This window comes from Carcharodon carcharias, chromosome 17 (genome assembly GCF_017639515.1).
Source record: "Carcharodon carcharias isolate sCarCar2 chromosome 17, sCarCar2.pri, whole genome shotgun sequence".
Lineage (NCBI taxonomy): Eukaryota > Metazoa > Chordata > Chondrichthyes > Lamniformes > Lamnidae > Carcharodon > Carcharodon carcharias.
In genome coordinates, this window is record NC_054483.1 from 100,163,815 (window position 1) to 100,184,687 (window position 20,873).

Here is a 20,873-nt window from a genome sequence, read left to right on the forward strand (position 1 = left end):
TAGATCACTAACTAATTTCACAGTTTTATTGTAAACTTCATCAAAACTTAAAAAATAAACAACAACACCATTCACATTAATGCAAAATGTCTCAGAACGACAATATGTCGCAAATATGGCTGCAGGTGAGTCACCTGGAGGGAGAGCGGCTAAATTAGAGGGGGTCACGGATACCGTGAAAATATCTGCATCATCCATCGATTTTGCCATCGAGGGTGGAGTCCAAGGAACGAGGATGGGAAAAGATGGGTTCATCATCCTGGAAAATGTGAGGGGGGTGCCAGGGAGGGTGGTGAAGTGCCAGTCACTGTGGGTTATATGCACCCGCAGCCAGCAGTAGGTTGCGGCGAGTGAAGTGCAGGCCGATGACCGGGGTTGATTTGGTCATGTAGGAGCCCAGTAACAGCTCCTGCGAGTTGTCAGGCAAGTTGATGTGTCCAGTGGCAGTACTAAAATCGTCTGTCTCCAGGTCCTCAAAGGCTTTGACTGTGTCCCACATTTTCACTGTGTGATCCATGGAACCTGAAACAGAGCAATTCAGAGAAGATTCACATCAGCACAGTGAGAACAGATGAAGATAGATTTACAGCTGGGAACTTCCTCAACTCTGCTCCTGTTCCACCAGTATTACTCTCAGCATTGCAGTGAAACTTGTCAAATAACACTGGGAGAGCGGAAGCGACTTCTGATGGATTTCCCAATGGACACTATCCTGTTGACTCTCAAGCTTGGAGGGTAATTGCCCCTCATGGGGCAGGGCTGAGCCATACAGAGCAAGAAGCTTTGGAGTTGATTCCTGCAGTGTTCCCAAACTGGCTGACTCAGTACTGCAGGAATTGTGTTGTAATAATTACAGGTGTAGCAGGGGAAGAGAGGGTCACCACGTTCAACTAGAGGAACAGCAATTAACAACCCTGACAGGTATTGAACTGGATAGCTAAAAGCAGGGTAGTGGACAGTTAACTATTGCTTATATGACTGCAGTAATAATTCACAGAATGGGAATTCTAATCCCACCAGGGAAGTTTGGGAATTTGAATGCAGTTTTTAAAAACTCTGGAAGTAAAAGCTGTCAGATCATCACAGAAATCTAACTGAATCACCAATATCCTTTAGGGAAGGAAACCCGTTGTCCTTACTCAGTCTTGGCCTATATGTGACTCCAGACCCACACCAACAAGATTGAATCGTAACTGCCCTCTGAAAAGACCAGTGCATCAAAACACTACCAACAGTTGAAGAAAGATTATCACCAGCCATGCCAGCAATGAGAAAGAATAAAAAACTCCTTTCACACACACTACAAATACACTCAATCTCACCTGAGGCTAAAATCTCCCCATCTCGGCTGAACTTCAGTGCGTAGACTGTGTCAGTGTGGCCTTTCAACTCGCCCACAAGCAACCCGTGCCCAATGTCCCAGAGCAGGATCCGGCCGTCTGTAGCTCCGGAGGCTAGGTATCTGCCATTTGGAGAGAACACCAGCGAATGGATTGGTCCCTGAGAGGAATGCATAAAAGGGACATTACTGAGAGGGCCTGTTTAAGCAGGGATATGGGACAGTGGGCTCACCAACAGGACCCAGACAGGGCTTCATACCTTGTGTCCAGTAAGGATTCGAACGCAGTTGCCATTAAGAACATCCCAGAGCCGAATGGTCCTGTCTGCAGACCCTGTCACCACGTAATTCGAGTTAGGGTGAAATCTTGTGCAGGTGACATCGGAGAGGTGACCTGAGAATATTCGCAGGGGCTGGTAGTGGTCAGTCACCCAAAGCCTGAGAAATGAAATGTCCCAAGCTGTTACACAAATACATCTTGTTAACAGCCCATGGATGATGTCACTCCCACTGTATTCCGGGCCCCAGAGAGAGTCAGTGTTGCTCCATTAAAGCGCATTTGTGCAAAGTTCAGAACCGACTGTCAGAAATGAATGCAGATGCTTTAGAAAGGCTGGGACAAACATGCTCAGGCAGACTCCTAGCTATATGAAGAAAGGTTCAAGCAGGTGACCCAATTTTTGCTGGAGAAAAGGGAGCACGTGGCCTGTAAATACTGGAATGTATCGGGGGTGGAAGTGAAGAAACTATTTAACAAAATAAGGCATCCAGGATTGGAGAATATGTACATAACGTGCAGAAACCTGCAGAAATATAAGTTGGTGATGGGTGTGGACCAGGTTCCCAGAAAAAAGACTTGATTTAAGAGTCAGCTGGCATCTTTAAATGAAGTTGGATTGTATCTGCTGAGACAGGGATTGGAGATTAGATGTAAATAACTTGGTTAGATTGCAGCAGCAGCAGTGTGGAAACAGAGGGATCGACAGTTTGGGGTGTCTAAAGTAGAATAATCAGACACGGGCTCTGGGACTGATGGGTTGATTGAGATTGTCTCACCCCAGACTTTGATTTTATGCCACATGATATTGGGCAGTGAACGAGTTATTACTGTAAATTCTAGGGAAGCTGTAAGGACATGTACAGTTCAAAGTCCTGCCCCTAAGTTTGCAATGTTTTAAGGCCCTTACATCATATTCACATCAATTTAACCATTGTAATATTATACAAAAAGAACAAATTGCTCTGAATTGCTGAGTCATGACCCAATACTCTCTCTCTCACTACGCCACTCAATCATGACCCCACACTCGCATACCCTAGCACCCAATGATGACCCCACTCATGTACTTACCCTACCAATCATGACCCCACTTGTATACTTACCCTACCACTCAATCATGACCCCATACTCGCACACTCACCCTGCCACTCGTTACCCACACGCACCACATCACTCAATCATGACCCCACACTCGTATACTTACCCTACCACTCAATCATGACCCCACATTCGCACACACCCTGCCACTTGTTACCCCACTCGCACCGCATCACTCGATCGTGACCCCACACTCGCACATTCAACCTGCCAGTTGATCATGACCCCACACTCACCCTGCCATTCAATCGTGACCCCACACGCACCGCATCACTCGAATCTAACACCACTCGCACTCAACCTGACACTCTATTATGACCCCCACATGCACACTCACCGTGCCACTCGATCATGACCCCCTGAAATGAAGTAGTAGCCGTATGGCGAGAACTGTGTATCCCACACCGGGTAGTTATGTCCTTTGTAGCCTACGAGACAGGTGAAAGTTTGTAGACTCCAGAGTCTCACTGTGCCATCCTCTGAGCTGGACAGCAGATAATTCCTGAGCAGGAGAGAGTGCAGAAACATTAAACAGGCAGATTCCTAAACTGCAAAGTCAAGTCTGTCTCAGTCACAACCCGCCTCATTTGTCTATGTTTCTACTGCTGTGAGGCACAATACTCATTGTTGCTCTTCACTGTTCACATCTAATTGCAGCCTCCGTCTCCCACATTCTCTCAGGACCTCAAACCCATTCAATTCCTCAGCTCTTCCCTTTTCCCCTACAATCTACAGGCTACAAAATCATTTCTCCCCAATTAACCTCTTCTCTCCCACTCTTTTTCATCCTGGAATGCACTCGATCAAGGGAGAACTGAACTGATTGAGAGGAATGACTTCCACCAGCACACTCACAAAAGATACACAAGCTCCTTAGGGGAGCTGACGCACTTTCAGCATCTTGTAAACACCCTTAATACAAACATATGAACCAGGAGCAGGAGTAGGCCACTCGGCCCCTCGTGCCTGCTCCGCCATTCAATAAGGACCATGGCTGATCTGAATGTAACCTCAACTTCACATTTTGCCTACCCCCGATAACCTTTCAACACTTTGTTAATCAAGAGTCTATCTAGATCTGCCTTAAAAATACTCAAAGATTCTGCTTCCACCGCCTTTTGGGGAAGAGAGTTCCAGAGTCTCAACCCTCTGTGAAAAAAATTTTCTCATCTCTGTCTTAAATGAGCGACTCCTTATTTTTAAACAGTGACCCCCTAGTTCTAGATTCTCCCACAAGAGGAAACATCCTTTCCATATCCACCCTGCCAAGACCTCTCAGGATCATAAAGGTTTCAATCAAGTCACCTCTTACTCTTCTAAATTCCAGTGGATACAAGCATAACCTGTCCAGTCTTTCCTCATAAGACAACCCACCCATTCCTGGTACTAGTCCAGTAAACCTTCTCTGAAAGGCCATTGATGTGGTGTATCTGGACTTCCAAAAGATGTTTGAAACAGTGCTACACAACAGACTTGTGAGGAAAGTTATAGGTCATGGAATAAAAGGGACAGTAGCAACGTAGATACAAACTGGCTGAGGGACAGGAAACAAATTGATGGTTAATGGTGGTTTTCGGGCTCAAAGAAGATTTGAGTGGAGTTCCCCAGGGGTAGGTTTCGGGACCCTTATTTTTCCTGATTATATATAAATGATCTACATCTTGGTGTGCAGGGGACACAAAACTTGGGAGAACTGTAAAAAGGACATTGACACATTGGTGGAGTGGGCAGGTGGGTGGCAGATGAAGTTCAATGCGGAGAAGTGTGAGGTGATACATTTTGGTACAAAGAACATGGAGAGACATTATAAAATAAAGGATACTATTTTAAAGGGGGTACAGGAACAGAAAGACCAATGTGTATATGTACATGTCATTAAAGGTGGCAGGCCAGGTAGAGAGCTGTTTCTAAAGCATACAGTATTCTAGGCTTCATTAATAGGGGCATAAAGTATAAGAGCAGGGAGGTTTTGATGAACTTATATAAGACATTGGTTAGACCTCAGCTGGAGCATTGTATACAGTTCTGAGTGCCACACTATAGAAAGGATGTGAACACATTGGAGAGAGTGCAGAAGAGGTTTACGAGAATGATTCCAGGGATGAGACACTTCAGTTATGAGGAAAGATTGGAGAAGTTGGGACTGTTTTTTCCTGGAGAGGAGGAGGCTAAGAGGAGACATGATAGAAGTTTTCAAAATCATGAGGGATCTGGACAGGGTAGATAGGGAGAAACTGTTCCTGCTCGTAAATGGATCGAGAACCAGAGGGCACAGTTTTAAATTGTTTTGCAAAAGAAGCAAATGCGAGGTGAGAATAAGCTTTTTCACACAGCGAGTAGTTAGGGTGTGGTGGAGGCAGGTTCGACTGAAGCATTCAAGAGGGCATTGGATGATTATTTAAATAGAAACAATATGCAGGGATATGGGGAAAAGGCAGCTGATTGGCACTAAATTAAAATGCTCAGAGAGTTGGTGCAGAAACGATGGGCCAAATGGCCTCCTTCTGCACCACAACAATTCTGTGATTCCGAACTGCTTCTAATGCATTTACATCTTTCTTTAAATGAGACCAATACTGTACACAATACTCCAGATATGGTCTCACCAATGCCTTGTATAACTGAAGCATAACCTCCCTACTTTTGTAATCAATTTCCCTCACAATAAACGATAACATTCTATTAGCTTTCCTAATTACTTGCTGTAGCCTTTTCTGATTCATGTACGAGGACACCCAGATCTTTCTGAATCTCAGAGCTCTGCAATCTCTCACCATTTAGATAATATGTTTCTTTTTTATTCATGCCAAAATGAAATATTTCACATTTGCCCACATTATACTCCATTTTCCAGATCTTTGCCCACTCACTTAACTGTGCCTTCCTAAAGACCACTCACTGTCTCCATTCAAATGACAGCTGTGTGGGGGATACACAGCCCTGGAGCCCAGTAGACCAGTTAGTGAGGAGCTGCAGGCACCACTATGCCCAGCCAGCCCAGGATTTCAGAGTTAGAGTGCCAACTCCTGATAGTACAGCTTCCCATCCTTGCACACTTCCTTGCACGGTGATGTGAAAGATCCCAAGATGTGATTTTGAAGGAGTTCTCCCCCATGGCACAGCCAATATTTATTCTCCAACCATCACTAAATAAAGGTTATCTAGTCATTAATTTGCTATTTGTGGCAACTTGTGTGCAAATTAGCTGCCATGTTTCCAATATTATGACAGTCATTACAATTTAAAAACATTTTAGTGGATTCAAAACACTTTGGATGTCCCAAGGTAACCAAAGGCGCTATAGAAATGCGAATTCTTTCTTTCTGACCAGTGACAGCCCTTAGTCTTCACCCCTTTTTCACCCCTTCCTTGGACTCACTCAAGTTCTGTCGAAGGGTCATGAGGACTCGAAACGTCAACTCTTTTCTTCTCCGCCAATACTGCCAGACCTGCTGAGTTTTTCCAGGTAATTCTGTTTTTGTTTTGGATTTCCAGCATCTGCAGTTTTTTTGTTTTTATTTTTGTTTTTACAGCCCTTAGTCTGTTCATTTAATTATAAAATGTTATCTGTTTTCCAAGTAGCTTCTCCTTACCTGTCAGGGCTGAAGCTTGTCCCATACACTGGGCCGCCATGTCCCAGTAACATTTTAAACTCACACGCAGTCTTCTCGTCCATTATCCGCTCTAGCACATCTTCCGACTCTTTGTCGATTAAACTGAGATCTAGAGGGGAAAGACAAAGCAGTCAATGAGACTGCTGCCTCTGATCATGCTGTGACTGAGAGCCAACACATCTCCCGTAGCTCAGCCACTCTCAGAAGAGAATGAGCATAGCGCAGGCTGACAGGAGCCGGTACTGTACCTGCGATTCCAAGCACTGAACCTCCTGTTTTCAGGGCTGACACTGAAGTTAATAGCAATTCATCACAGGGGGTATAAAACACCCCCAGACCAATAATGGGGCCATTTCACTTGCTGTGAGGAGGCTGGGATAACTCCCATTCCTAATAACATTCGCTAGCCTTCGTTTGTGGCTCACAATGCAGCACAGAATCCCGGGTTAGTTAATCACAACAAATGCAAATTATTTCATACAAGGTTCTGATGATCTGCACTGCCTGAGAGGATGGTGGAATCAAATTCCATAGGAGCTTGCAAAAGTCAATTGGACATATACCTGAAAAGAACTAATCTGCAGAGTTTTGGAGAATACACCAAGGTGTGTTGGATAGCTCTTTCGAAGAGTGAACACACATATGGTGGGCTGAATGGCCTCCTTCTGTGCTAACCAGCCTGATGATGGAGGCTCAGGTGCTGATTCAGCAAACCTGCTGAAAGACAAAAGAGATTCCCTGGGGGCAAGTGTACCACTGGACTATACTGCAAGGGGGAAACTGGTTTAACAAAATGCCTGACTCCTTAACTCTCAGACAGAGCCACATCCCTGTCCACCATGACACAAATATTTCCATCTCCTACACTCGTACCACGGGCGGAGCATCCCCAGCGGGAGGCAGTGGGACCCCCTGGTGGGAGGCAGTGTGGAGGGGGGCCATAGAAACATAGAAGATAGGAGCAGCAACTTGGAAATACTACATTTGGTTCCCTCATCCAAATCATTGATATATATTGTGAATAGCTGGGGCCCAAGCACCAATCCCTGCGATACCCCACTAGTCACCACCTGCCACTCTGAAAAAGACCCATTTATTCCTACTCTGTTTCCTGTCCACTAACCAATTCTCAGTCCAAGCCAATAAATTACCCCCAATCCCATGTGCTTTAATTTTACACACTAGCCTCTTATGTGGGACTTCATCAAAAGTTTTCTGAAAATCCAGATACACCACATCCACTGGTTCTCCCTTATCTAATCTGCTAGTTACATCCTCAAAAAAACTCTAGTAGGTTTGTCAAACCAGATTTCCCTTTCATTAATCCAAGTTGACATTGTCTAATCCCATTGATATTTTCAGAGTATCTTGTTATCACATCCTATATAATAGACTCTAGTATTTTCCCTACTACTGATGTTAGGCTAACCGATCTGTTAGTCGCTGTTTTCTCCCTCCCTCCTTTTTTAAATAATAGGGTTACATTTGCCATCCTCCAATCTGCCAGGACTGTTCCAGAATCTACACAATTTTGGAAGATGACAACCAATGCATCCACTATTTCCAAGGCCATCTCCTTTAGTACCCTGGGATGTAGATAATCGGATCCTGGGGATTTATCAGTGCCATTAATTTCTCCAGCACTACTGTTCTAGTAATACTGATTTCCTTCAATTCCCCCTCCTCACTAGACCCTTGGCTCCCTAGTTTTTTTTTTGGGAAGTTATTTGTGTCTTCCTCCATAAAGACTGGACTAAAGTAGTTGTTTAACTGCTCTGCCATTTTCCTGTTTCTGTAAGGGACCTACAATTGTCTTCACTAATCCTTTTTTTTTTAAACATACGTATACAGATTTTACAATCTGCTTCTATATTCCTTGCAGGTTTACTCTCATATTCTATTTTTCTCCTCTTAAATCTCTTGGTCCTCCTTTACTGAATTCTAAACTGGTCCCAATCCTCAGGCTTGCTACTTTTTCTAACAACTTTATATGACTCCTCTTTGGATCTAATACTATCCATAATTTCCTTTGTTAGCCATGGTTGAGCTACTTTCTCTGTTGTGATTTTGCGCTAAAAAGGAATGTATAATTGCAATGTATACATTTGTTCCTTAAATATTAGCCACTGATTATCCACCGTCATGCCTTTTAATGAAGTTCCCCAATCTATTTTAGCCAACTCACAACATTGTAGTTTCCTTTGTTAAGATTTAGGACCCTAGTTTCAGTACAGACTACTTCACTGTCCATCCTATGAAGAATTCCATCATGTTATGGTCACTGTTCCCTAAAGGACCCTGCACAACAAGATTATTAGTTAACCCCTTCTCACTACACAATACCAAATCTAGGACATCCTGTTCCCTAACTGGTTCCTTGACATACTGATCTGAAAAACCATCTCATACATACTCCAGAAATTCATCGCCACAGTATTATTGCTAATTTGGTTTGCCAAGTCTATATGTAGATTAAAGTTACCCTTGAGTACTCCGTAGCACTCTTGTTACATGCAGCCCAACGGGAGGCAGTTAAGGGGGGACACCCCAGCGCAAGGCAGAAACCTCAGACGGGGCGAGGGGAAGGAGGGAGGTGCTGGGATCCCTGGTGGGAGGCAGTGGGCAAGGACCCTGCTCAGAGGAGATGGGAGAACCTGGTGGGAGGTTGCTGAGGGCTAATGCCCAGTTGGTGGCTGGCTTTACCTGTAGCCCCTTTGACGCTGCGCAGCTTCTTTGGTGTGACGCTCCACACTCTGACAGTAGAATCAGCAAATCCTCCTGCTATCAGACTAGAATCATCCGTGAAGTCAACTGCAGTGAGACCCTGGACCGGTACAGAAACAGGGAATCGTTAAAAACGATTAAAAAAGATTAAAAAGCAGACAGAAAGACAGCCATTTCTGAAGTATTAGTCAGGAACACATTAACTTTGCATACAGTACTCCTACAATCATAGAATGGTTAAAGCACAGGAGACGGCCTTTCGGCCCCTTGTGCCTGTGCAGATTTCTGCAAGAGCAGCTCTGCTAGATCCACTCCCATCCTACTGTAACAAAACCAATTTCTTGCACAAATTCAACGTAACCTCCTTAGTTTTCCATTCAACATCTCTATTTACAGACCTAAATCCCGTTAACTTCTTATGACCATATCTACATGTACTCTCCCCTTTAACAATCCATATACCTGGAGCCCCAATGTCTCCCTGTTCCTTCACTACATTAACTATCTCATCATTTAAGGGATACTTAACTTCCACTGTTCATTTTCCCATCCATTAGCTCACATTTCATCTACCATCTGCCCAATCTACTAACCTTAGTGCCTCCCTGCCATTTAATTTGATAAAACATACTCCTTATTTCGTGAAAGTAAAGGTAGAACTGCAGAATATTTATCCCCGCCCTGACCTCCTAGCATCGAGACAAGTGTTGTGCTAATAAAAATCACCGGCAAGCCACAGGTGTGGCTAACAATGACACTATTTTAGCTCCATGAACTAATTTTAGTAAAAAAACTACTTGCATACACTCACAATACAGGTAAATGTATTCTGAATGTTTTCCCCTCCCCTGGAATTCTGGCCATTTGAGCATTGAGAGACAAGATCTGGTGAGACAGAATGTCTTCGGCCATCAGGACAGTGTTGGTCTTTCAAAGTTGATTTTGCTTCAGTTCTTTCGGGAGTGCTTGTGGAGCTGGCTTCAAGAACACGTCTGTTTGCTCAACAGTCCTCCCATTGAATCCGGAGGCACTGCCGATGGAAGTTCTCTTGCACTCTTATGCACTGCTCAGGTGGGCAGAAATGTAGCAAATGGAATTCAACCCAGAGAAGTATGAGCTGATGCACTTGGGGAGGTCAAACAAGGCAAAGCATTACACAATAAGTTGGGATGTACAACATTGTAAGGGGCCTGGATAGACTGCTCAGGAAGGGCATATTTACTTTAGCAGAGTGGTCAATGACTAGGGGGCATACATTTAAAGTGATTGGTAGAAAGATTAGAGGGGAGATGAGGAAGGATGTTTTTCACCAAGAGGGTTGTGGGGTCTGGAACTCATTGACTGAAAGGGTAGTAGAGGCAGAAACCCTCAACTCATTTAAAAGGTGTCTGGATACACCTCAAGTGCGGTAAGCTGCAGGACTAGGGATCAAATGCTGGAAAGTGACATTTGGCTGGGTGGTCCTTTTTCGGCAGGCAGAGACATGATGGGCCAATTGGCCTCTTTCTGTGCCATAAACTTTCTGAGATACACAGTCCAGGTCTCACTGTAGTACTAGAGTGTGGCGACAACAACTGCTGTGTACATTAGCACTTTCATTGATTGCTGAACTCTCCTTGAAGCTCAGCAGCATTGATGTTAATGACTTGAGGAGTTTGTTAACAATTGTTCAGAATGGCGACAACTTGTCCATCGAGCTACATCTCGCTTTGAGTCCCAACATCTTAATGATGAGGCAGAGCGGCAGCAGAGAAGGAAAGGAAGCAAATCCTGCACTCCAGATCCCACTCCCTTGTGGGACATCCTGCCTCATGTACTCAAACATCTGTGGTTCAAGAATTGGCCTATTCAGTCACGAGAAGATCCATGGCAGAAACTTGTGACCCTGAGTAGACATCTTGCTCGAATTGAGGGACAGCCGATGATTCTGCATGTGCACATTTGCTGAATAAGCATCTCCTACCAGTCACTAACCAAGGAAGTAAAGCAGCCAAAACAATCAAAAATAAAACACAATCACACTCAACTTACTATTTTATTGACAAACATACACCAAGTTTCAGGTTCCCAGTGTGAATGGGTTTCGAAATTACACGTCCTATATTGGTGTTGGCACTTCATCTTTTATTTATTAAGCAAAAATACAATTCACCACATCCGGATTTTGAATTATCCACATGTAGCTCGGAGCAAACACACTGGATAACAATAATTGAAAACATTCTGCCCTGTGACTCCAGTCAACCCCATAGCCCAGTGTTCTGGGAATCATCCTTCCCTGTGAATTATTCCCCCCCTCAGCTAGCCTCTAACCAACAATCTCATTAGCACTAGGTGTCTGCTGAGTTTGAAAAGGTTCCTGGCATAGCAAGGAACAGGAGACAGGGTAGCTCCCACCAACTTCCTGATGACAGATGGGAAGCAGGGGAGAGGTGCTTCAGCAGAGGGAGAGTGCTTCATCACAGGAAAGAGGACTCACACTATAAGCTGCAGTCTGTTTCTATGTAGTAAATCACTCACCTGATAGGCATTGAGGAAGGTGTAAAAGCAGATGGAGGGCAGGCAGTCAGGCCCAAGCTTAACCCTCTTTGTGGCTTCTTTCATTATCATTATCTTGTCCAGCTTGTCTGAATCTTTCAGCTCAGGAAGTGGAATTCTGAAGGTGGGAAAGAACAATCCTCATCAAGATCCTGAATCCAGGTGTTGAGTCAGAGAGTCATTATGACAAAGGTGGCCATTTGGCCAATCAGATCCATGCTGGCTGTGCAGAGCAATCCATTCAGTTTTCTCCTAATATATTACAGTAGCCCTAAAGGACTATCTCCCTCAAGTGCCTAATCCAACTTTTTCTTAAAATCGTTAATCGTCTCCATTTCCGTCACTCCTGAAGGCAGTGAGTGCATTTGTAACACAGTGCACAACGGCTCCCAACCTGGCAACTTCTGGCAAAAGACAGATAACTGGTGTGGGACACAATTATACCACTGAAGCATTCAGCACCCTTAGCTCATCCTGTCAGTGCCAGGGGAGCGTTTGATGTGGACAGTGTAGAGGGAGCTTTACTCGGTATCAAACCCCTTTCTGTACCTGTCCTGGGAGTGTTCGATGGAGAGTGTAAAGGGAGCTTTAGTCTGTATCTAACCCTGAGCCATGTCTGGACGTTATAGAAATATGCTCAGAACCTGGTAAGCAATTTCAAACACTAGAAACTTGGATTACAAAATAAGCCCAGATTAAATAAAGAGAAGTTTCCAATAAATAATTTGCAAGAGGTAAAATCCAGCATTCTACAGTGTGACAAACAGACTCACCTTGCTTAGTCAAATGATATCAGTGGATGAGAACAGGTGTAAAGGATATGAAGTCAGAGCTAAAATAATGGGCATTGCAGCCAATTCCTGTACTATGGGCCACTGGACCAAGTAGCACCAATAAAGGGAATGGCAGAGCAGGCTCAAGGGGCTAAATGGCCTATTCTTGCTCCTAGTTCCTGTTCTTGTGCACTCCTGTGGAGAGCTGGCACACACACAATGGGCCAAATGGCCTCCTATGTTATAACAGTTCTGTAATGCAAGGACAGTTTGCTTAAACATGGCTAATATTCCTTTCAGGCACATGATTGAGGGGTGATTTGATGAAGATGTTTAAAATGGTGGATACAAAGAAATTAGTTCTTCTGGTGGGGGAATCAAGAAAAAGAGGGACAAAATCTTAAAATTGGAGCTAGAGTCTGGAGGAGTGAAATCGGGAAACACTTTTTCACATGGTGGAAATCTGGAACTCTTTTCTCCCCTAAAAGACTGGAATGCTGGGGCTCAATTGAATCTTTCAAAACAAGAGTGATAGGTTATTTAGTAAAGTTATCAAGGAATGTGGAGCAAAGACGGTAAAATGGAGCAGGGGTACAGACCAGCATGATCTGAGCACTAGAACAGAATCAAAGGCTGAACGGTCTCCTCCTGCTCCTGATGCACATTGTTCCTTAAAAATATTTGATAATTACCTCTCTAATGGCAACAAGAGATCTTTGAGTGCAGAGCTGAGTTGCTAAGTGTAGATATGATCCAACAGCTGAACAGGGTTGCAGCCTAGCCAGGATTGCTGAGAGAAGCTGGAGGGATACTGTGTGAATATACTGCCCCACTCACCTGTTCTGTGGGGGGGCGTTGGGGTCCTGCTTCTTGCTCTTTGCACCCAGGCTGTCCTTCTTTGGCTTCTTCTTCTTTGGTTTCCCCTCCTCATTCTCTCCTTCCTCATCCTCATCATCAAGAGGCAGCTCAATCTCCGGCTCTTTCAACAGCCCAAAGAACACCTGCCAAGATTTCGCCAAGTTAATTGAACCCAGCATCAGAATCGAGCCACCCAGAAAACATATCTGAATTCCAGCTCCTGACACAGGGCATTCTGATTCAGAAACACAATATATCACAGCAGAACCTGGTACATTTTACCTCTCTTCCACAAACAGCAATTGATACTAGCTTAGATCAATTGTTAATTTTAGATCTAAGATAAATAGATTTTTGTTATCACAAGTTATTAACAGATAAGGGTCAAAGGCAGGTACATGGAGTTAGGTCACAGATCAATCATGATTCTCTGAATGGTGGCAGAACAGGCTCGAGGGCTGAATGGCCTCCTCCTGTTCCTGTGCCTTGTACAGTGGAGTTTCTATCATTTCCTTACCCTTCCTTCCAAATCAACAGGTTTTTTCCTCCTTTATTTCCACCTCCCAAAAAAGTCCTTCCTGTCTGCGTCTCATTACGCCCACACATACAGTCTCACACATATCATGTCAATAGAATTTCCCCTTCTCTTGAAGATGGGTTCTCTCTTTTCCCCTTGGCCAGCATCTCGAAGGCGTCCCTCCCTGACCCTGCACCCCCCCCCAGCGCCCCAAACATCTCTTTCTCATGACCATGACCGCAGCACTCTTGTATCATTGACAGTTTTAATGGGGACAGACCTCTTCTGCATGAAATATACAAGGCACTAGTTAGACCACACCTAGAATACTGTGAACAGCTTTGGTCCCCTTATCTAAAGGGAAATATATTGGCATTGGATGCAATCCAGAGAAGGTTCACCTGGTTGATCCCAGGGATGGAGGGATTTTCTTATGAGAGGTTGAGTAGGTTGGGACTGCACTCATTGGAATTTAGAAGAATGAGAGACGACCTTATTGAAACATATAAGATTCTTAGGGGGCTTGACAGGGTGGATGCTGAGAGATTGGTTCCCCTTGTGCAAGAGTTTAGGACCAGAGGTCATAATCTCAGAGTAAGGGGTCGCCCATTTAAAACAGAGATGAGGAGGAATTTCTTCTCTCAGAGGGTAGTGAATCTGTGGAATTCTTTACCGCAGAGGCTGGGTCATTAAGTATATTCAAGGCTGAGATAGATTTTTAATCAGTAAGGGAATCAAGGGTCATGGGAAAAAGGCAGGAAAGTGGAGTTGAGGATTATCAGATCAGCCATGATCTCATTGAATGGCGCAAACTCAATGGGCCAAATGGCCTTCTTCTGTTCCTATGTCTTATGGTCTTATGGCAGTTTTGATGGTGTCAGCTCCATCCTGGACTGCAGATCTTCCACTACCTTATGTGTGATGGTGAGAGATGGCAGGCTATCCAACTATAGAAGGCTTCACAGCACCCTGATCCTGTCCTCACTAGATCTCTCTGTCTCAGGAGGGCACACACTTTCCTGCGGGATTCACTGGATTACAATCAGGAGCAGTGATTCTGGGTTATTAGATTATTCCCTCAACCACAACCACTGAAGCCTAGCAACACCAATTGAGATCTATACAGACTAGGAATCCAGCCTAGACCCTTTTAAATCTGTATGGTTCGTTTGTTGTTATTCACTGTAACAGGTAGACAGGCAGCGTGCAGTCCAGTTTCTGCTTTGGGTGCGGCAGACTACCAGGTGCAGATTGCATTGGTTTTGAGGAGTAGGCATTTCTCCGAGTTTCCACTCAAAACTACTTGAAAATTGCTGAGTGCAGGATTGACCATGAACCTGCTAATTGGTGTTTTATAAAGGAAAATCTTTAAAAGATTAAGTTAGGAAATATTTATAATATTTTTTTAAGAGTGGTAACATGGGTGTAGATAAATCACAAGAAAGCATTTTTAATTAAAAAGTCAATCCACCATTTATGAGTACCCTGATTTTAAATGACTGAAAATGATTTTTATCCAGAAAGCCATTTGCTGGTTACATTGAACACAGTAAGTCAGTTTCTTCGTAGATTTTTAAAAAAACAAACTCTTAACTCACACCCATTTGTGGCCCTGCACCCAGAAGAAGCAGTTTCATTTCTGCAGCCTTCCTGAGCCCCGCAAACAAACACAATTAGCAATTGCCGATTCAGTAGAGAGTGGGCGATTGGGGGTTCCGGGGCTGTCGATTCAGTAAAGAGTGGGGGATTGGGGGTTCCGAGGCTGTCGATTCAGTACAGAGTGGAGGATTGGGGGTTCTGGGGCTGTCGATTCAGTAGAGAGTGGGGGATTGGGGGGTTCCGGGGCTGTCGATTCAGTAGAGTGTGGGGGGATTGGGGGTTCTGGGGCTGTCAATTCAGTAGAGAGTGGGGGGATTGGGGGTTCTGGGGCTGTCAATTCAGTAGAGAGTGGGGGTTCTGGGGCTGTCAATTCAGTAGAGAGTGGGGGATTGGGGGTTCCAGGGCTGTCGATTCAGTAGAGAGCGAGGGATTGGGGGTTCTGGGACTGTCGATTCAGTAGAGAGTGACTGTTTCATACCTTTGTTTTATTTGCCTCCCTCTTGGCTTCTCCGGCCATTCCACCAGATGTCACCTCAATCTGCTGCTTGCTCCTGGGCATCCCATCGAACACGTCAATGAACAGGTGCTCCTGCACAATGTTCCAAATCTGGTTGTTGTGCCTCTCCTGTAGGTGACGCTTCAGGCACTGGTATGAGTCTCGTGAGATACGCAGCACAAACTTACTGGTCCGAAAATCCAGCACTGTCTCATTACCCTGCATGTGTTCCTTCTTTGACAGCCCAGCTAGTACTCGCAGGTCATCATGGTAATAACCTTCTTGATCACCGTGATACCTGCAACCAACCAGGAAATGAGTTCAGACTGTGAAAAGTTGCAGCTGGACTTGGGGCAATCAAGGTTCCCTCTTTCATATATTCCTGAACTGTGGTTATTCAGCAAATAGCTACCAATTACTTACAGGGAAAGTTAGCCACATTCCCACACCTTCCCTCTGGGGCCAGCTGATTCCCCAATATAGAAGAAAATAAAGTGTTAATCCACAGGATGTAAAAGTCTTCAATTTCCAGGAGCCATCATCTGCAAAAAGTCATAAGCCCCTCCTTCACCAACTGTTGCCCTAAAATGTGCCATAAGAGAAGTAGACCAGGTGGCCCATCGAGTCTGTCCCGCCATTCAATGAGATCATAGCTGATCTGATAATCCTCAACTCCACTTTCCTGCCTTTTCCCCATGACCCTTGATTCCCTTACTGATTAAAAATTTATCTCAGCCTTGAATATACTTAATGACCCAGCCTCTGCTGTAAAGAATTCCACAGACTCACTATCCTCTGCGAGAAGAAATTCCTCCTCATCTGTTTTAAATTGGCGACCCCTTACTCTGAGATTATCACCTCTGGTCCTAAACTCTCACACAAGGGGAACCAATCTCTCAGTATCCACCCTGTCAAGTCCCCTAAGAATCTTATATGTTTCAATAAGGTCGTTTCTCATTATTCTAAATTCCAATGAGTACTGGCCCAACCTGCTCAATCTCTCCTCATAAATCCCTCCATCCCTGGGATCAACCTAGTGAACCTTCTCTGGACTGCGTCCAATGCCAGTATATCTTTCCTTAGATAAGGAGACCAAAGCTGTTCACAGTATTCTAAGTGTGGTCTAACTAGTGCCTTGTATAGTTTCATGCAGAAGAGGTCTGTCCCCATTAAAACTATCAATGATACAAGAGTGCTGTGGTCGTGGTCATCAGAGAGATGTTTGGGGTGCTGGGGAGGGGTGCCTTCAAGATGCTGGCCAAGGAGAAAGGAGAGAACCCATCTTCAAGAGAAGGGGAAATTTCTGTCAACATGATATGTATGAGAGAGAGTGTGTGTGTGTGTGAGCATAATGAGACGCAGACAGGAAGGACATTTTGGGAGGAAAGTACCTGTTGATTTGGAATGAAGGGGAAGGAAACGATGGACAGAAACTCCACTGTATGAGGCACAGGAACAGGAGGAGGCCATTCAGCCCTCGAGCCTGCTCCGCTGCCGTTCAATGTTGATTGATCTGTGACCTAATTCCATGTGCCTACCTTTGGCCCTTCTCCCCTAATAACTTGTGAAAACAAAAATGTATTAATCTCAGATCTAAAATTAACAACTGATCTAAGGTAGCATCAATTGCTGTTTGTTGAAGAGAGTTCCAAACTTCTACCGCCCCACGCGTGCACAAACTGTTTCATAATTTCGCTCCTGAAAGCTCTGACTCGAATTTTTAAACTCTGCCTCCTAGTCCTAGACTCTCCAATCAGGGGAAATAGTTTCTCTCTAACCTGTCAGTTTCCCATATTATGTTGAAGGATTCTAAAATTCCAGGGAATACAACGCTAGTTTGTGTAACCTGTCCTTGTAATCTAACCCTTAAGAGTCCGGGTATCATTCTAGTCAAATTCTCTGTAGCTTCTCTGGTGATGTGGAGAGAACTGTGTACAGTGCTCTAACCAGGGTTTTATACAGTTCGCTATCAGTATTATTTTGATGATATTATTGTGGTATTGATAGTGGGAGCCCCTCACTTGTGGAAGAAATGCCGAGCTTCCCTCTCATGCTCGTTATAGACCAGCTCCAGGTAAAGGTGCACGAACACCGGGTACAGTAGGGTGGACAGTTCGGCTTTGAAGGCGTCCAGCGCCGTCTCAATGAAGCCCTTGAGGCCGGTGTAATATTCCTCATACAGGCTCGGGTCTCCCTCGTTGCTGTAGGCCGAAAGCACCGAGCTAACGTCGGGTTGGTGGACCGAATCCGAGCCCCGCTGGCCAGCCGCCCTCAGCAGCGACTCGTCCAGGCTCTCCTGCAGGTTCGCCTCCTTCCGCAGGATCTCCTCGGCCTCCTTGAAGTGGTTTTTCTTCAGGAATTGCAGCACTGCCAGCAGCGTCTGCTTATCGGGCAGCTCGGGGCTGGGCGCCGGCCCGGGGCCTGCAGCCGGAGCCGGGCCCGGCTTGTGGTTCTCGGCCGGGCTTTCATTCGGCTCCACTTTGGGGACAAGGGTGGGGGAGGGTGTGGATGATGGGGATGGGGCAGGAGACGGTGCAGGCCCGGGCCCAGGGCCTGGGGCTGGGGATGGGGACGGGGTGAGGGCTGGGGTAGGGGTAGGGGATGGGGATGGGGTTGCGGCCGGGGCAGGGGCCAGGGCCAGGGCCGGGACTGGGACCGAGACCGGGACCGGGACCGGGACCGGGACCGGAACCGAGACCGAGACTGAAGCTAGGGACGGGACCGATGCCGCAGCCGAAGCCGGGGCCTCGCTTTGTGCTGCTGGCGGCTCCGGCACCGCCGCCATTTTGACAACGTCTGAAATCTTCACGACACCGGACGCTCTTTATAAACAGAGGCGCCTCGGTTTACGGCGGTTGGGTGCAAACCCCTCCGCCGGCCCTTTACGACAGTTTGGGCAAGCTGGAAATCTGCTTTACGGAGCAGCCTCTCTTAAAGGGACAGGCCAAGGATTTGTAATCTTCATCACAAGAAGAGCCATTTCTTAAATTTAGTCGAAAACGCAATACAGTTACTCAAATGCCAACGATGATGACAAACCAGAAAGTGAGAGTCATATTTCAACAGCATATTGAAAGCCTCTTACAAAAAAGAGTTGTTCATTGGAATATACTTTCTCACACGTACAAAGTTAATAAAACGTTTAAAAACGAAGCAAGCCATGTAGCGATCATCAAAATGGTTCAACTGATCAAGATCATTGTCATAGAGCCACAGTGTCATAACGGTCTACGACACAGAAAAAGGCCCTTCGGCCCATCAAGTCTGTGCTGGTCAAACAAGTACCTAACTATACTAATCCCATCTTCCAGCACTAGGCCCATTGCCTCATATGCCATGGCATCGAGAGTGCACATCCAAATACTTCTTAAATGTTATGAGAGTATCTGCCTCTACCACCCTTTCAGGCAGTGAGTTCCAGATTCCCACCACCCTCTGGGAGAAAAAAATTCTTCCTCACATCCCGTCTAAACCTCCTGCCCCTTACCTTAAATCTATGCCCCCTGGTTATTGATCCCTCCACCAAGGGGAAAAGTTCCTTCCTGTCTACCCTATCTATGCCCCTCATAATTTTATACACCTCAATCACATCCCACCTCAATCTCCTCTGCTCCAGGGAAAATAACCCCCGTCTATACAATTTCTCCTCATAACTAAACCTCTCCAGCCCAGGCAACATCCTGCTAAATCTCCTCTGCACTCTCTCTAGTGCAATCACATCCTTCCTATAATGCGGATTCCAGAACTGCACGCAATACTCTAGCTGTGGCATAACCAGTGTTTTATACAGTTCCAGCATAACCTCGCTGCTCTTATATTCTGTGCCTCGGCTAATAAAGGCAAGTATCCCATATGCCTTCTTCACCACCTTATCTACCTGTCCCGCTACCTTAAGGGACCGGTGGACATGCACACCAAGGTCCCTCTGATCCTCGGTACTTCCCAGGGTCCTACCATTCATTGTGTATTCCCATGCCTTGTTTGTCCTGCCCAAGTGCATCACCTCACACTTATCAGGATTAAATTTCATTTGTCACTGATCAGCCCATCTGACCAGTCAATCTAAATAGGAACATAGAAAATAGGAGCAGGAGTGGGCTATTCGGCCCTTCGAGCCTGCTCCACCTTTCATCATGATCATGGCTGATCATCCAACTCAATAGTTTGCTCCCGCTTTCTCACCATATCCTTAGATCCCTTTTGCCCCAAGAGCTATACCTAACTCCTTCTTGAAAACATGCAATGTTTTGGCTTCAACTACTTTCTATGGTAGCAAATTCGACAGGCTCACCATGCTCTGGGTGAAGAAATTTTTCCTCATCTCAGTCCTAAATGGCCTACCCCGTATCCTCAGACTGTGACCCCTGGTTCTGGACTCCCCCACCATCGGGAACATCCTTCCCGCATCTACCCTGTCTAGTCCTATTAGAATTTTATAGGCTTCTATGAGATCCCACCTCAAGCTTCTGAAATCCAGCGAATATAATCCTAACCAACTCAACCTCTCCTCATATGTCAGTTCCACCATTCCAGGAATCAGTCTGGTAAACCTTTGCTGCACTTCCTCTATAGCAAGAACATCCTTCCTCAGATAAGGAGACCAAAACTACACGCAATATTCCAGGTGTGGTCTCACCAAGGCACTGCACAATTGCAGAAGACATCCCTGCCTCTGTACTCGAATCCTCTCGCTATGAAGGCCAACATACCATTTGCCTTCTTTACCGCCTGCTGCACCTGCATGCTTACCTTCAGCGACTGGTGTACAAGGACACCCAGGTCTCGTTGCACATTCCCCTCTCAATTTATAGCCATTCAAATAATAATCTGCCTTCCTGTTTTTGCTACCAAAGTGGATAAGCTCACATTTATCCATATTATACTGCATCTGCCATGCATTTGCCCACTCACTCAGCTTGTCCAAATCACACTGAAGCATCTCTGCATCCTCCTCACAGCTCACCATCCCACACAGCTTTATGTCATCTGCAAATTTGGAGATATTACATTTCATTCCCTCATACAAGTCATTAATAT

General features: G+C 45.4%; 1 protein-coding gene across 1 annotated transcript; it reads right to left on the reverse strand.

The window, feature by feature from the left end:
- Positions 1-13: 13 nt before the first annotated feature.
- On the reverse strand, positions 14-18,621 carry taf5 (TAF5 RNA polymerase II, TATA box binding protein (TBP)-associated factor). The gene is made up of 10 exons (XM_041210166.1): positions 17,858-18,621; positions 15,819-16,134; positions 13,204-13,367; positions 11,576-11,711; positions 9,035-9,155; positions 6,311-6,440; positions 3,055-3,219; positions 1,600-1,777; positions 1,323-1,500; positions 14-522 (listed from the first exon to the last, which is right to left on the reverse strand). Exons 1-10 carry the CDS (start codon positions 18,619-18,621, stop codon positions 305-307), a joined length of 2,370 nt encoding a protein of 789 aa, XP_041066100.1. The 3' UTR covers positions 14-304.
- Between the last annotated feature and the right edge of the window lie 2,252 nt (positions 18,622-20,873).

Coding starts and splice junctions, on each gene's coding strand:
- taf5 (XM_041210166.1), bottom strand. CDS start 18,621: ATGGCGGCGGTGCCGGAGCCGCCAGCAGCACAAAGCGAGGCCCCGGCT. Junction 3,220..6,310: donor ACAAGCTTCAGCCCTGACAG/GTAAGGAGAAGC, acceptor TCTCCTGCTCAG/GAATTATCTGCTGTCCAGCT. Junction 523..1,322: donor TGGGGAGATTTTAGCCTCAG/GTGAGATTGAGT, acceptor GCTCTGTTTCAG/GTTCCATGGATCACACAGTG.